This window comes from Haemaphysalis longicornis, unplaced genomic scaffold (genome assembly GCF_048455015.1).
Source record: "Haemaphysalis longicornis isolate Haplotype H1 unplaced genomic scaffold, Haemaphysalis longicornis Haplotype H1 scaffold_11, whole genome shotgun sequence".
In the NCBI taxonomy this organism is placed as follows: domain Eukaryota; kingdom Metazoa; phylum Arthropoda; class Arachnida; order Ixodida; family Ixodidae; genus Haemaphysalis; species Haemaphysalis longicornis.
Genome location: NW_027526214.1, coordinates 61,691,144 through 61,706,816, shown reverse-complemented (window position 1 = coordinate 61,706,816; position 15,673 = coordinate 61,691,144). Strand labels below are relative to the sequence as shown.

At 49.4% G+C, this 15,673-nt stretch overlaps 1 protein-coding gene across 1 annotated transcript; it reads left to right on the top strand.

The window, feature by feature from the left end:
- The first annotated feature begins 550 nt into the window (after nt 1-550).
- Nucleotides 551-4,192, top strand: LOC144160666 (uncharacterized). The gene has a single exon (XM_077691883.1). It carries the CDS (start codon nt 551-553, stop codon nt 4,190-4,192), a length of 3,642 nt encoding a protein of 1,213 aa, XP_077548009.1.
- The last annotated feature ends 11,481 nt before the right edge of the window (nt 4,193-15,673 follow it).

Here is a 15,673-nt window from a genome sequence, read left to right as displayed (position 1 = left end):
TACGAAAATCCAACGCATAAAGACATAGCTAATACAGTAAACGAAGTTAACTCTGGCAATTTTGTGATCTCTTATGGGGAAGGAAGGAGCAGTGGTTGGTATCCCGCGGTGCTGGGAAAAAGAACACAACCCTGTTTGCTGTGTCTTAATGACAATATTTTTTATTTATTTCCCTTCGTCGAAGTCGAAACTCCTAAAAAACGTTCTATAGCTTCTGCACAATTTTAGAATATCGCCTTAGAGAATAGATCCCTTGATCACAAAGAGAGTAAATAAAGTTAGCCCTGGGAAAACAATCATCCCCCTTCGCACGGGGCACAATTGAATCATCATGCTGACGGTGTAGAAAATAAAGGTGGAATGGGTGGTTGAGACAAGCGAAGGCAGGGGGCGCGGCACGATCAGAAGATGAAGATCGGCCGCGCTCGCGTGCTCGAGCTTGAGTGTTCCGTGACCACCACGAGAACCGGACGTCTGGGTCCTGCTTTCCTTGCTTGATCCGCCACACGCTGGTGCCGAAAACCCGCCCAGGCTCCCGGTTCCTTCCTTCATGGAGCACGAACGCCGAGTTCGGGGGTCCCTGCGCGCCGCCATCACGAAGGCGATCGCCGCGCTTGACGCTCTCCTCGAGGATCCCGCTGCCCCCGAGACCCGAATTCAGGGCTACGTCACCCTACTTACTGAGAAGCAGACAGAGCTGCGCGCCCTGGACGCCAAGATCCAGGCTCAACTCTCGGACGAGGCCTTTCAGGCGGACTACGCCACAGCATGGGACTACGAGCACAGCATTTGCGAAATTCGGGCCCGCGTGCACACCGCCCGATCATCGCCTTCAGCCGTCTCCGGTCCCTCGAGCTCCGCTGCTGGTGGACATACTCAAGATCGAAGGGTGAGCGAATCCACGGCTCCTACCGCCGTGCCAGTTCCCCGCGTCGCCCTCCCCAAGCTGCAGATTGCACCATTCTCTGGGGACCGTCGCGATTGGCAGGGATTCTGGGAACAATTCGACACCACCATCCACGCAAACCAACACTTGACGAAAATCGATAAATTCAAGTACCTCCGCTCGTACATGACCGGCCCCGCTAAGACCGCAATTGAGGGCATCAGGCTTGCGGAGGATGGATACGACGCTGCGATCAAGATCCTTAAAGACCGTTTTGGTCGCAGAGACCTATTGATGGCGGATCATGTCGATGCCCTCCTCGCCATAACTCCGGTGAAGACCTCTGCGGACGTCGCGGGGCTGCGGCGCTTGCATGACGACATCAGCTTTCGCCTAAACGCTTTGGAGGCACTAGGCATCGCGCCCGACCGGTACGCCGTCATAATCCACCGGGTCCTGCTGAAGGCGTTGCCGCATCACATCGCTCTTCTTTACCGGCAACGGATGAAGGAATCAGCCGTGAATGAGGTGAACGGGGATGCCAAGCAAGTTCAGGAGATCTTGGATTTTCTCCGTATTCAGGTGGAAATTCGGGAAGAAGGGTACATGGACAGCACCGGTCCTCAGGTTCGACGCCCTCCAGCACCCCGGCCGACACCGCATGAGGAGTTTTCTCCACCGTCAGCCGCAGCGCTACATGCGGAGTCATCGCCGCCTCGTCGTGGTGACTGTTGCCCCCTTTGTGACGGGCGAGGCCATGGGATCGCGCAATGCACCGCGAATGTGCCACCAGAGGAGAAGCGACGGCGACTGCAAGCAGGAAGACATTGCTTCCGGTGCGGCAAGCAGAATCACATTGCACGTGCTTGCCAGACTGCTAGAACGTTGTCCTGCAGCCGCTGCTCACGCCGGCATCTAACGTCACTCTGCGACGTGGCTCAGCCAGGTTCCGCGCACGCTACCAGGTCGTCCCACTCGGCTGGTCAAGGGGGCCCGCCCACAGTGCCCAAACCGTCCCATGCGGCATCGTCGGTGGTTACAGCGTCAACTAGAACCACACGGCCCACTCCAGTCTACCTGCAGACTTGCCGCGCATGGGCGACGGGTCCCAACTGTCAGCTTCTGGTGAGGGTTCTGCTAGACACGGGCAGCCAGCGGACGTTCGTTCGGCGTGACGTTTGGCGCGCTCTGGGCTACTCCGTTGAAGGCGTTGAGGACCTCAAGCTCGTCACATTCGGCAAGAGCCACCATGCAGCAGCTGAGAAGTATCCTCGTGTGTCAGTCACGGTGGCCAGTGAGAACAACGGCAAGCAGGTGGTCATCGACGCCCTTGAGGTCCCAAGTATCTGCGTCGTTACGAGTCCCCCAATCACCGATGACACGCTTAGACTGATGCACGACCATGGTCTTTTCGCCGCTGACACTTCGCCCGCGTCGGCTTACATGGATGACCACATCAGCATCCTAATTGGGTCAGATTTCTACTGGAAAGTTACCTCAGGGAACATTTCACGGCTGACTCCGCACCTGACCGCCGTCGAAACAATGTTCGGCTGGACTCTCCAGGGTGCACACTCCGACGAAACTGGCTGGACTTCGGGATCATCTAGTGCTTTATTCCTGGCCCTCATGGAGCCCTCGCTGGATGACGAAGCGGCAGATAACGAGTTATCGTCACTGTGGCGACTGGATGCTATCGGGATCAAAGAAAGACCTGATGCGTCAGTGCTGGACCGCGCGGCCGTAGAGCAATTCGAGAGCGACGTGAGGAAGAATGGCGCGCGGTACGAGGTTCCACTCATGATCCAGGAGCCAGGGCTGGACGCCAGCGCTGACAACTATAGGCTCGCAGAACAGCGGTTGCGTGTGCAGATGCGGCGCTTTCATGGTCAGCCTGAGCTGCTGTCCCAGTACGACAACGCAATCCGGACGTATTTCAACGACGGCCATGCCGAACGAGTTCCCGAGCATGACGGTGACCAATGCTCGACAACCAGGTACTACATGCCGCATCACGGTGTGGTTCGTCGGGACGCCGTCACAACCAAGCTAAGGGTGGTCTTCGATGCCTCGTCACATGTTTCGGGGCAACCTTCGCCGAACAGCATTCTCTGTAAGGGGCCCAAGTTGGATGCGGACCTGTTAAGGCTCATTCTTAAATTCAGGTGCTATCCCGTGGTCATGGTCGCAGATATAAAGAAGGCCTACCTCCAGATGATTGTTCGGGAACAGGACAGGGACGCGCTACGTTTTTTGTGGGTGGAGCGCCTTCCCACACCGAATGAGCCCTTTCCTCCAGTAGTGAAGTGGCGAATGACACGGGTTCCTTTTGGTGCGAGATCGAGTCCCTTTTTACTCGCCGCCACTTTGCACCATCATCTGCGAGTCTCACAAAAGTTTCCGGACACCGCCGCCATCTTGCGAGAGTCTTTCTATGTCGACGACCTCATCATTGGCATGGACGACGTCGACCGAGCTCATCAGATATATTCGGAAGCAAAGGCTGTAATGGCCGAAGCCGGAATGGAGCTCCGAAAATGGGCTTCCAACATCTCTTCCCTGTGGGACTTGTTCATAAGAGGTAAGCTCGCATTGGAGGATGAAGGTGGCGACGCCACCACAATGAAAGTTCTCGGGGTGAGCTGGAACCGCATTGACGACACGCTGCTCATCAGCACAGGAAACGTGGCCGCGTTTATCAACACCAAGCCCACAACCAAGCGAACCCTGCTACAAACATTTGCAAGAATCTACGATCCGCTAGGATTCTTGGCACCATTCACGGTCCGGGCAAAGGTTATATTTCAAGATTTATGGAAGCTGCGGCACCCATGGGACAGTCCTCTACAACGTGAGCAACTCACCGCCTGGAACGCATGGTGCTCCGAACTAACCGAGCTGCAACACCTTTGTTTGCCACGAAACGTATCAGACAACCAAGGTTACCCGGAGCAGTCCATCGAAATCCACTTCTTCGCGGACGCCAGCCCGCGAGCATATGGCACAGCTGTCTACGTCCGCCGACGCTCCGCGCATGGTGACCCGTTTGAGGCAAATCTGCTGATCAGCAAAGGTCGGGTGGCCCCTATCAAGGCGACGACGTTGCCTCGCCTCGAGCTCCTTGCCTGCCTCATCGCAGCGCGCCATTACAACTACCTAATGCGAGTTCCTGGCCTATCAGCCACACGTCCGTTCTTCTGGTCGGACGCGCAGATTGCCCTGCACTGGATATGCGGGGAACCTAGCCGGTGGCCACCCTTCGTCCGAAATCGCGTCGAAGAGATGCAGCGCCTGACCAAGGGATGAAGATGGGGGCATTGCAGCAGCAAGGACAATCCTGCCAACCTCATCACACGCGGAATAAGTGCAACAGTCCTCAGAACCTCAGAGCTTTGGTGGCATGGACCATCATGGATCACCCACACAGAAAACCTGTGGCCATTGAACCAGCCCCAGGAAGCCGCTGACTTCGTCGACCCGTCACCAGCCTTGGCGTCATCTTGCCCGGTGGGGTCTTCGCCACCGGAACCGCTATGCCAAATTTCAGATTACAGCCGCTACTCATGGCTACTTAGAGTGACGGCCTGGGTTCGACGCTTCGTAAACAACGCTTTACCGCAACGTCCATCGATGACCGGGCCACTGGTTGCTAACGAAGTCCAAGAAGCTGAACTGTACTGGATTCTCCAGGTACAGCAGGAAGCATTCCCCCAAGACCGGGAAGCTCTATCGAACAGCCAGCTTGGTGTGGGGACTTCCCGACTGCTTCGTCTACAGCCCTTTTTGGACTCCGCTGGCGTTATCAGCGTGGGGGGACGACTACACTGCTTACAATCTCCTTTCGAAGTGCGACATCCGATCATTCTGCCCGGAAAGAACGATTTAACACGGCTGCTTATTCTGGCAACCCACGAGCGCCTATTGCACGCTGGAACAGAAGCCACGCTCGCAGAGATCCGCCAGCGCTATTGGATCATTCGAGGGCGCCAGACAGTGAAGAAAGCCCTCCACCAGTGCTTGCCGTGCCGAAGGCGCAGGCTGACACCGGAGACAGCACCGACGGCACCATTACCACGTGACCGCATAACGGAAACAAGCCCGTTCTCTATTGTGGGCGTCGACTTCTGCGGTCCTCTGTACTGCCGTACCAACGACCCTTCCAAAGTCAAAGCATACGTCGCCGTATTCTCGTGCGGCGTCACGCGGGCTCTACACCTGGAATTGACGACGGGGATGACAGCGTCAAGTTTCTTGCTCGCCTTCAGGCGCTTCATTGCTCGCCGCGGAATACCTGCCACGGTATACTCCGATAACGCCCTCGCTTTTAAACACTGTGCGAAGTCCTTCCACTCACTCACCGACGCCACACTCCAAGATTTCTGCAGCGGACAGCGCATTGTTTGGAAATTCAACGTAGAGAAGGCACCGTGGTGGGGCGGTTGGTGGGAACGAGTGATTCGGATAACGAAAGAGACGCTGAGACGTACCCTTGGGCGCAACTCTCTGACAGCTGAGGAACTGGCAACCACGTTGTGTGAAGTGGAGGCGGTTATCAACAGCCGGCCCTTGACGTACCTGACCACGGATGCCGACGGACCTCATCCCATAACGCCGGCTCACTTCTGGCTCGGCAAGCCGAACACGTGCCTTCCCCAGAACCTCGGGCCATTCGAGCCATCGTCGACAAGCTCCGAGTTGACACGCCGCTGGAGGCACCGACAGAACGTCACAAATCGCCTATGGCAAAGATGGCGGAATGAATACCTGTTGCTTCTGCGGACCGCTCACGAAGCGCCCTCACATCCGTTACACCAACTCGCAGTCGGAGACGTGGTTGTAGTGCACGATGAAAGATACGCCCCAACGTTTTGGAGACTCGGCCGTGTGGCCAAGTTGCTACCCGGACGCGACGGAATCGCCCGCTCCTGTGTACTCCGCCTGTCAACTGGTCAAAAAATCAGGCGGCCCATTCAACGGCTCTACTTCCTTGAAGCTAACCCTTAGACTTCTTGGCGGGCCGGGGAGTGTGTAGAAAATAAAGGTGGAATGGGTGGTTGAGACAAGCGAAGGCAGGGGGCGCGGCACGATCAGAAGATGAAGATCGGCCGCGCTCGCGTGCTCGAGCTTCAGTGTTCCGTGACCACCACGAGAACCGGACGTCTGGGTCCTGCTTTCCTTGCTTGATCCGCCACAGACGGTATTGGTGACACCGTGAACCCCGATACCCCAAATATACGTTGGAATAAACCGTGGCGATGTGTTGTAGAGTGAGGACTACAAACCACAAAAGGGTCCGTCGGAGCATTGGCTAACCTCAAGCGGATGGGCTCCGTGCCTCTCTACGAGGCAGGGAGCTCTGGGACTTCTCTCGGTATCGGGGTAACCTGAGGGCAGATAGTACTCTTTCGCCTTCTTTATTTTAAAGCGTACGGTATTTCTAAACCCCGCCGAACCTGATCGGTGTCAGAAAAGCGGCCACACTGAAGTATTTTTTCCTGCTTTGCTTTCGATTTCGCTCCCAAATCTTGATAATTTCTCGCTTAGTTCGTTCACAAACTCTCTTGATAAGACCAAGCCCATGTTTCCTAGTCCGTGTTCATAATTTCCAAGTATCTTGAAAGCCTTCTTGTCAAGTTCTACAAGTTTAAAAAACTGAAAACTGGAGGTCCTGATTTTGGCAGACAACAAACAGCAGTCTGCGAACCTTCTCGTACAAAAGCCCATGGTCGGTGTTGGCATCACGATTATGCCCCATCGCAGTCCTAATATCTGTCAGGGTGTAATATATGAAGTGAATCTAACAAATGAGACAGAAACAGATCTGCTCGAGGGCCTCCGTGACCAGGGTGTGACGGCCGTGAGGCGGCGCACCAGACATCGAAACGACCAATAAAAACCAAACACATATTCTCGACATTTGACGGCTCAACACTTCCTGAGTCGGTAAATGCAGGTTTCATGAGGTGTCCAGTACGGACCTACATTCCGAATTGGCGCCGCTACTTCAAGTGTCAGCCGTCGGGAACGGCACAAACTCCGGCTGTGGGGGAGTGACACCCGCGAAATGTGCAGCCCAAGACCACCCAACAGAAACTGGAAATTCACGAGCTTCACCTGTATAAACTGCCAGGGATTTCACGCATCCTTTTCCACAGCTTGCGAGATGTGAAAACAGGAAAACGCATAATCAACTTGAAAGCCACTGAGAACATCTCCAACTAAGAAGGAAAACAACTAAGAAGCAAACTTAGGCAGGCTCAATGGGCCATGAAACGAGTAGTGCTAGGGGTACAACTTAGGTGCTGGTAACTTGCTACCTCGATCAGACAACAAACTAGAATAAAAAATGTCCTACTTGAAATAAATAAAATAGAAATGTACTTGGGCTGGTCATGCAGTGAGCAAACAGACAGCTGGTAGACGACTAGGGTAAGAGAGTGCATACCAAGAGATTGGTAGACCCGAAGGGGGAGGCCACTGATGCTTTGGAGGAATGAAAAAGGAAATGCGGGGGTAAACTGTTGACCCGATCAGCGCAGCACAGGAGCAGTTGGATGTGAATGCGGGAGTAGTAATCTGATGATGATGAGGATTTTAATATGATGATGATGATGGTGGTGGTGACGACAATTGATTAAATTGACAAATATTTTAAACAAAATAACCTGGTGAAACCTTATTCTTTTTATTGAAAGCAGAGCAATCGCAACCGGCAGCAAGAGGTATAATAAGATAGATGTTTCATGGTGGCAGCTGAAGAACTCCATTTTATTTGGTTGCTTAACCACACGTCATCTATTAGGTAGTTCATTTTTCACACGTATTAACAACATCGGCGTCACAAAAACATTAACATATAAGAAATGCAACAACCGAAGTTACTTGCAGGAATTTTATGATCCCTTGTGAGAGAAGGAAACCAAAGAAGGTGGCAGCGATTGGTAGAGGAACGAAGCAGTGGCCACAGTGATGGCTTGAGAAGTTTTATTCATTTGCGTTGTGACCAGCAGCTTCGAAATATGTTAGGCTTTAACACTTATTAAAGTCTGTGTATTCATGATGAAGAAATAGGTAAAAACGCAAAAAAATTGTCCAAGCGATTTTTATGAGCGCTTGCAAGGTAATGAAGACCGATGAAAAGCGACATTGACCTGTGGAAGAATGCAGCACTCTCCACCCTTGCAGCACGAGTGCGCGCTTTATGTAGTTGCCTTACCACAGGATGTTAAATGTATGGTTTTACTTATAGAGATATCAGGAATATGTGCATATCAAATGCAGCAACTAAAAAAACAAAAAAAACAAACAGTGTCAGTTAAGGGAAATGTATTGTCGTAAAAGAGCAAGATTAACAAGGGACAGCACTTGCAAATAGAACAGATTTCGGGCAAATGTGGCAGCAGGAGCACAATTTTATTTCTGCACGCGCATTCTTTGTATGGGCGATAGAAAATCAGAAAGAAATTAAACATTCAGTAAAAAAAGGTACCTGAAGAAATTTAATGCCCTATTGTGAGGAAAGGGCGGACAAAAAGGAGAACCAACCGTTGAGGAACGAATCCCTAGTAATGGGGAGATTTAAAATGCGTTTTATTAATTAGCCATAGTATCAACTACAACTTCAGTTGCGTGTGAACAAACCTAAATATCACCACACCGCAAGTGCACATACAGTAAACAATGTTCGCTGAGGGCATATTGTCATTCCTTTTGAGAAAAGAAACAAAAGGAAAAGCGGTACCGATCAGTCAAAGACCGACGCAGTGGTCAATGTTGTGTCATGAGCGCGCATTTTGTTTTTGACATCATCGCAGGAGTTCCAGCACCCCGTTTTTGCTTCTCGACGTCTGAAGAATATGAAAGAAGGTAATGCAAAAACTTGCCTACGAAGTAAACAAAGTAAGCTTTGGTATGCGCTGATTCCTTTGATGGATAGAAAAGACAGGAAAAGTGGTACTGATCTGGGAAAAAATAAACTAGTCACTTTCGTAGAACGTGAATGCCTTTCATTAGAGGCGTTATTGAATATACTTCGAAACAGCGTAAGGCTTCATAGGTTTTAGAATATGCGCAACGCTCAAGGAGAAAGCCATACATACAACAAACAATTAGCCATTGAAAAGTGATAAGCAGTTATCAGGGACAAATCTTCAAGGACACTTGGCAGCGATTTGTTCAAATTTGATGCACCTGCCAAGGGTGTGGCACGACAACGCGTTTAAATTGTTATCTTGCAGCGCTCAAATAAAAGTATTGTTAATCTCCACGCATGTTAAGTATACCTGCTTTGTGAATGGCGAGATAAGGACCAGATAAAACAAAGTTACCTGTCAAACATTTTTTTTTGGCTAAGAAGGAAGACTAAAGAAAACTGAAATAGATTAGCTGTACGACAACGCTTTAGGCACTGTGGTCGCACGAGAGCTAGCTTCATTGCTTGCCTTACCGCAGGTCCTCGACGAGCAAAGTTAGGCTTTCACGCATCCAAAACTATTGTGATGTGGCAGCGGAGGCACCATTCGCAATAAAATGGATTGACGGGTAAATACAAGCAGGTAGCTAAGGCAGCTTGAATTGCAAGGGGAAACGCACGTCCGCACAGCTACCAGCGTCGTCGCCTTCTCGCCGGAAGGATACGTACGAGCTCCGCCTCCACTCAGTGCTGTGGCGCCCACCCCTGAAGCAGAGGTTGGGCTCAACAGGACGCATGGCTCATATTGTCTCCGTTCTTAAGTTTCTTGCCAAAGTAGAATAGCACGTGACATATCCTCCGGCGGCTAAATCCAGGCCCGTGGCAAACGAATGAACAAGGTTAGGGGCAGGTTAGGTCGCGGGAATGTTGCGGCTTCAGTCAGGAGATGGGCACAATTTGCAACGTTGAAGGAGATAACGAAGGCGAGAGTGAGTGTCTGTGGACCAAATTCGTAGGTCATAGGAGTTACTTGACATAAGATGCGGTAAAGACTACTGAAACCGCACAGCAGTTTTTCATGCTCGCGCACGTTGCGCGAAGGGGTTCACAGCAGTAAAAGAGCACCAGGTGAGATGACACCTTTGTAGTGATACATGTGACGAAACAAAAGCGATCGGTGCCGGCCTGAAGGCACTTCGACAGGAAATAGCTCATCTGCTCGAAGCTAATGAAGCCCTTTAAGACGAAAACAAGCGCTTAACGCGGTGAGTTTACGAGCTGGAGCAGTCATCATCATCATCATCATCATCACCAGCCTATCTACGCCCACTGCAGGGCAAAGGCCTCTCCCAATATTCTCCAATTATCTCGGTCCTGTGCCAACTGTGACCAATTTATCCCCGCAAACTTCTTGATCTCATCTGCCCATCTAACTTTCTGGCGCCCCCTGCAACGCTTGCCTTCTCTAGGGATCCACTCTGTTACCCTTAATGACCAGCGGTTATCTTGCCTTCGCATTACATGCCCTGTCCACGTCCATTTCTTCTTCTTAATTTCTACTAATATGTCTTTAATACCAGTTTGCTCCCTGACCCACTCCGCTCTCTTCTTGTCCCTTAATGTTACACCTATCATTTTCCGCTCCATTGCCCGCTGAGTCGTTCTCAATTTAAGTTGAACCCTCTTAGTGAGCCTCCAGGTTTCTGCCCCGTAGGTGAGTACCGGTAAGATGCAGCTGTCATACACCTTCTTCTTCAGCGACAATGGTAGGCTGCTATTCATTATCTGAGAATGTCTGCCATATGCACCCCACCCCATTCTGACCCTTCTAATTATCTCTGCCTCATGGTTGGGATCTGGGGTTACAACTTGGCCTAAGTGGATATATTCGTTTACCTCTTCCACTGCCTTGCCTCCTATCTCAAACTGCTGTGCTGTCCCGAGGTTATTGATCGTTACTTTAGTTTTCTGCATATTAATTTTCAGGCCCACAGTTCTACTCTGTTCGCCCAGTGCGGAAAGCATGCTTTGCAATTCGTCCCCCGAGTTTCTTAGCAAGGCAACGTCATCAGCAAATCTGAGGTTACTGAGGTATTCTCCATTAAACCTTACTCCCACCTGTTCCCAATCCAACGTTCTGAATACTTCTTGTAAGCGTGCTGTGAATAACATTGGAGAGATTGTGTCTCCTTGTCTGACACCCTTCCTTATAGGTATTTTACTGCTCTCCCTATGGAGGATGATGGTAGCTGTAGACCCATTGTAGATATCCTCTAGTATTCTTACATAATGCTCATCTACCCCCTGGTTCCGTAATGCCTTAATGACTGCTGGGGTTTCGATCGAGTCAAATGCTTTCTCTTAATCTATGAAGGCTATATATAGGGCTTCAGTATACTCAGCGCACTTTTCTATCACCTGATTGATCGTGTGAATATGGTCCATTGTTGAATAACCTTTACGGAACCCTGCTTGTTCTTTAGGTTGACTGAAATCTAGGGTGGCAGAGATTCGGTTAGCGATTACCTCGGTAAATACCTTGTAGACGACTGACAGTAAGCTGATCGGCCTATAATTTTTCAATTCCTTCATGTCGCCTTTCTTATGGATTAGGATGATGTTCGCGTTCTTCCAAGATTCCGGTACCATTGCGGTCATTAGGCATTGCGTATACAGGTTTGCCAGTTTTTCAAGTACAATTCCTCCGCGGTCCTTCAAGAGGTCTGCTGTTATCTGATCCTCACCAGGTGCTTTGCCCCCTTTCATTTCTTTCAAAGCCTTCCCCACTTCTTCGGTCGTTACTGGTGGGATGTCTATCTCCTCTGAACTACTGTCTCGTTCGGCATTATCCTGTATGTCCCGGCTACAGTGCAGATCCCTATAGAACTCCTCAGCCACTGTGACTATTTTATCCCTTATTGTGATGACATTGCCTTGCTTATCCTTAAGTGCATACATCTGATTTTTCCCCACGCCAAGACGTCTCTTCACTGCTTTCAGGCTACCTCCGTTTTTTACACCGTATTCGATCCTCTCCATATTATACTTCCGTATGTCAGCTGTCTTACGCTTATTGATTAACTTCGAGAGCTGGGCTTGTTCTATTCTGTCAGCTGCGGTAGAGATTCTCATGGTTTGCCGTTTCCTGATTAGATCTTTCGTCTCCTGTGAAGGTTTACCAGTATCCTGTCTAGCCATAGTGCCCCCTACTTCTACTGCACACTCCGTGATAATGCGTGTAAGGTTGTCGCTGGCTTCCTTTCTCGTAAGCTCGGCTTCCTCGTTCAGGGCGGAATATCGGTTCTGCAGCGCGATCCTGAATTCTTCTACTTTACGTCTTACTGTTAGCTCATTTATCGGCTTCTTTCGTACTAGCTTGTTGCGGTCCCTCCTCAAATCTAGCCTAATTCGAGATCTTACCATACGGTGGTCACTACACCTTACCCTTCCGAGCACTTCCACATCCTGCACGACGCCAGGGTTATCGCATAATATGAGGTCTATTTCATTTTTGTGCTCCCCATTCGGGCTCCTCCAGGTCCACTTCCGACTCTCCCGTTTACAGAAGAACGTATTCATTATGCGTAGGTTATTCCGTTCTGCAAACTCAACTAGTAGGTCCCCCCTGCTATTTCTACAGCCCAGACGATAGTTCCCAACTGCCTTGTCTCCAGCCTCATTCTTGCCTACATTAGCATTGAAGTCCCCCATAACTATGGTATACTGTGTTTTTACTTTAGCCATTGCCGATTCCATATCTTCATAGAAGCGTTCCACTACTTGGTCATCGTGGCTGGATGTGGGCGCGTAGCCCTGCACCACCTTGAGCTTGTACCTTTTATTGAGTCTAATTACAAAGCCTGCTGCCCTTTCGTTAATGCCATAGTATTCGTCTATGTTGCCAGCTATGGTTTTATTGACTAGAAATCCCACTCCCAGTTCTCTTCTGTCCTCTAGACCCCGGTAACATAGGACGTGTCCATTTCTCAGCACCGTAAAGGCTTCGCCTGCCCTCCTAACCTCGCTAAGCCCTATTACATCCCATTTAATGCCCTCTAATTCCTCGAACACCTCGAGACTTGCTTCGCTAGATAAGGTTCGCGCGTTAAACGTTGCCAGGTTCAGATTCCATTGGCGGCCTGTCCGGATCCAGGGATTCTTAGCACCCTCTGCTGCGTCATAGGTCTGACCGCCGCCGTGGTCAGTTGCTTCGCAGCCGCTGGGGACTGAGGGCCGAGGGTTAATTGGCGTATTCATGGGAGGTTGTGGCCGTTACTACACCAGGGTGGCCAATTATGCTCTGGTGAGGGAGTGCATTGCCGGCAATGGTCGCCGGGGTCAGGCCACACCCCAAGCCCCTTTGTGCAATTCCATCAATACACGGATTTTTTTTAATCCGGTTGGAATTGTCCGGCACCGTGATTTGAACCACGGTCCTTCTGCACGCGAGGCGGGTGTTCTACCTCTACGCCATCGCTGCATCTTCTTCCGCGTTGGGATTCGGTGACATGTGTCAATGTCATGGATAGAAACGGGCTCTATGAGAACGTCGCCGATATTTTTGACAACGTCAACAGGATCCTTGTCTGAGCTGATGCCCTTTATTTCCAAGTTATTTAGGCTTGTCTACTGCTCCAGCTGCGACTGCTGGAGCAGTAGACAAGCCTAAATAACTTGGAAATAAAGGGCATCAGCTCAGACGAGGACCCTGTTGACGTTGTCAAAAATATCGGCGACATTCTCATCGAGCCCGTTTCTATCCATGACATTGACACATGTCACCGAATCCCAACGCGGAAGCCAGGCCAGACCAATATCGTAGTTCGCTTCGTCCGGAGAGATAAGCGCCACGCGCTTCTTGCTAAGGACAGGAAGCAGAAGCTCACAACTAAGCAGCTCGGCTTATCTCAGGCCAACCCAGTGTACGTCAACCAGCATCTTACTCAGGCCAACAAACAGCTCCTTGGTGCCGCTATTGCCCGCAATAAGGAAGTTGCATGGAAATTTGTCTGGACGAGCGGAGGAAAGGTTTTTGCGCGGAAAGACGAACAAATGGACGCTGTGAGGATACAGGACTTGTCTGATCTGACGAAGATGACGAAATAAGAATGAGACGTTTGCAGCATGCTCGTCACCTCTGAATTGTCACCATGCATTTTCCACCTGCCTGTATTAGATACAAAACCGTTCACTTTAATTCTAGCTTAAGCAGTGTCAACAAAAAATTGTTTTCAGCCTTCTATGTTAACATTCGTAGCATGAAAAACAAGCGAGACGAGGTTGATTTATTACTTGGGCCACTGTCGGTTGAGTTCGACGTTATGCTCTTCTCAGAAACATGGTTTGGCACTGACCGCGATGTGTGCTCCTTCGATAACTATGTTTACAATGGTTTATCCAGGCCCCATGGAAGAGGGGTGGGCTTGCTGTATATGTTAAAAAATGTCACTCACATTCTGTGATTGGCGATGTTACAATCACAAATCCGAATGTTGAATGTTTAGCTATATCTCTCAAGAATATAATCGTTGTTGCTATGTACAGACAACCTCAGGGTAACAAATCACAATTCTTCGATTTTTTGGAAAGCCTCTTCCTTTTCCTCGACTCCACTAAGCTACCCTTCATTTTAATGGGTGACCTAAACATTGACCTATTATCGGACGCCGCTCATGCAAGGGAATTGCCGAGTCTCCCTTCCTCGTATGCATGTATTAATTATATCATTTTACCGACTAGAACAACTTGCAACACGGCCACGTTATTAGACGTTTGTATCTCTAATGTACAGCTTCGGCACACTGAGTCTGGCGTAATATCTTCCGATATTAGTGACCATTTGCCGATATTTCGCTTCATACCTCTCAAAATAAATGCCATAACAAACACTGTTACCCACATGATCAGAGATTTCAATGATCTTGCGCTCAACGACTTTCACAAACGGATCGAAGATACTTATTGGGAGCCCATATACAAGATCACGGAAGTCAATGCAGCATATTCTGCTTTCATAGATATGTTCATAACCCAATATAACACCGCCTTCCCACAAATAGAAAGAAAAATAATTCCCAAGAAGTTTAAGAAGCCTTGGATGAACCAATCACTTTACTCTAGGATCAGGAAGAAAAATAGCATGTATCACGATTTTCTCAACAGCAGAAATCTCACTCTACTTGCTGAGTATAAAAAATATCGAAATAAACTCAACAAAGATCTAAAAAACGCGAAATCGGACTAGTATGTAAGAAATTTCTCCCTCATTCAAAATGATAGTCGTAAAGTTTGGCGAGAAGTCAACAACTTGACCAATAAAACCAAATCTATGCAACTTGGTGAAATAACCCCAGAAAATGGTAAATTTACTGGTCACGAGCTATCAAATGCCCTGAATGACTACTTTATTAATAACGCTTCTCCAAATTCTGTCACGCAAACTCCTGTAAATAGCTAACTGACCGTCACCACTCCCTTACTCAATTCTATAGTACTCGCGCCCACAACTCCTCAAGAAGTAGCTACATTGATCCTTTCTTTAAAACATGACGTATCTGCAGGGTACGATGATATAAAAGTGATATAAAAGTGTAAAAAGTAAAGCACGTTAGCGCCTTTAAATGCGATGTCTTGTCACACATTGCAAATCTAATGCTGTCATTTGGTGTTTTTGCTGAAGATCTCAAAATGGCCCGAGTCGTTCCAGTACATAAAGGAGGCAATATAAATGAACTGTCGAATTACCGACCAATTTCGGTTCTGCCTGTGTTGTCAAAAATTTTTGAAGGTATTATCATTTCTAGGATAGCCGATTTTCTGCACAAATATAATGTGATTGTTGATTCACAATATGGGTCCACGAAAAACAGGACCAC

Excerpts from the sequence above, each read along its gene's own strand:
- LOC144160666 (XM_077691883.1), top strand. The coding sequence starts at position 551 with ATGGAGCACGAACGCCGAGTTCGGGGGTCCCTGCGCGCCGCCATCACG.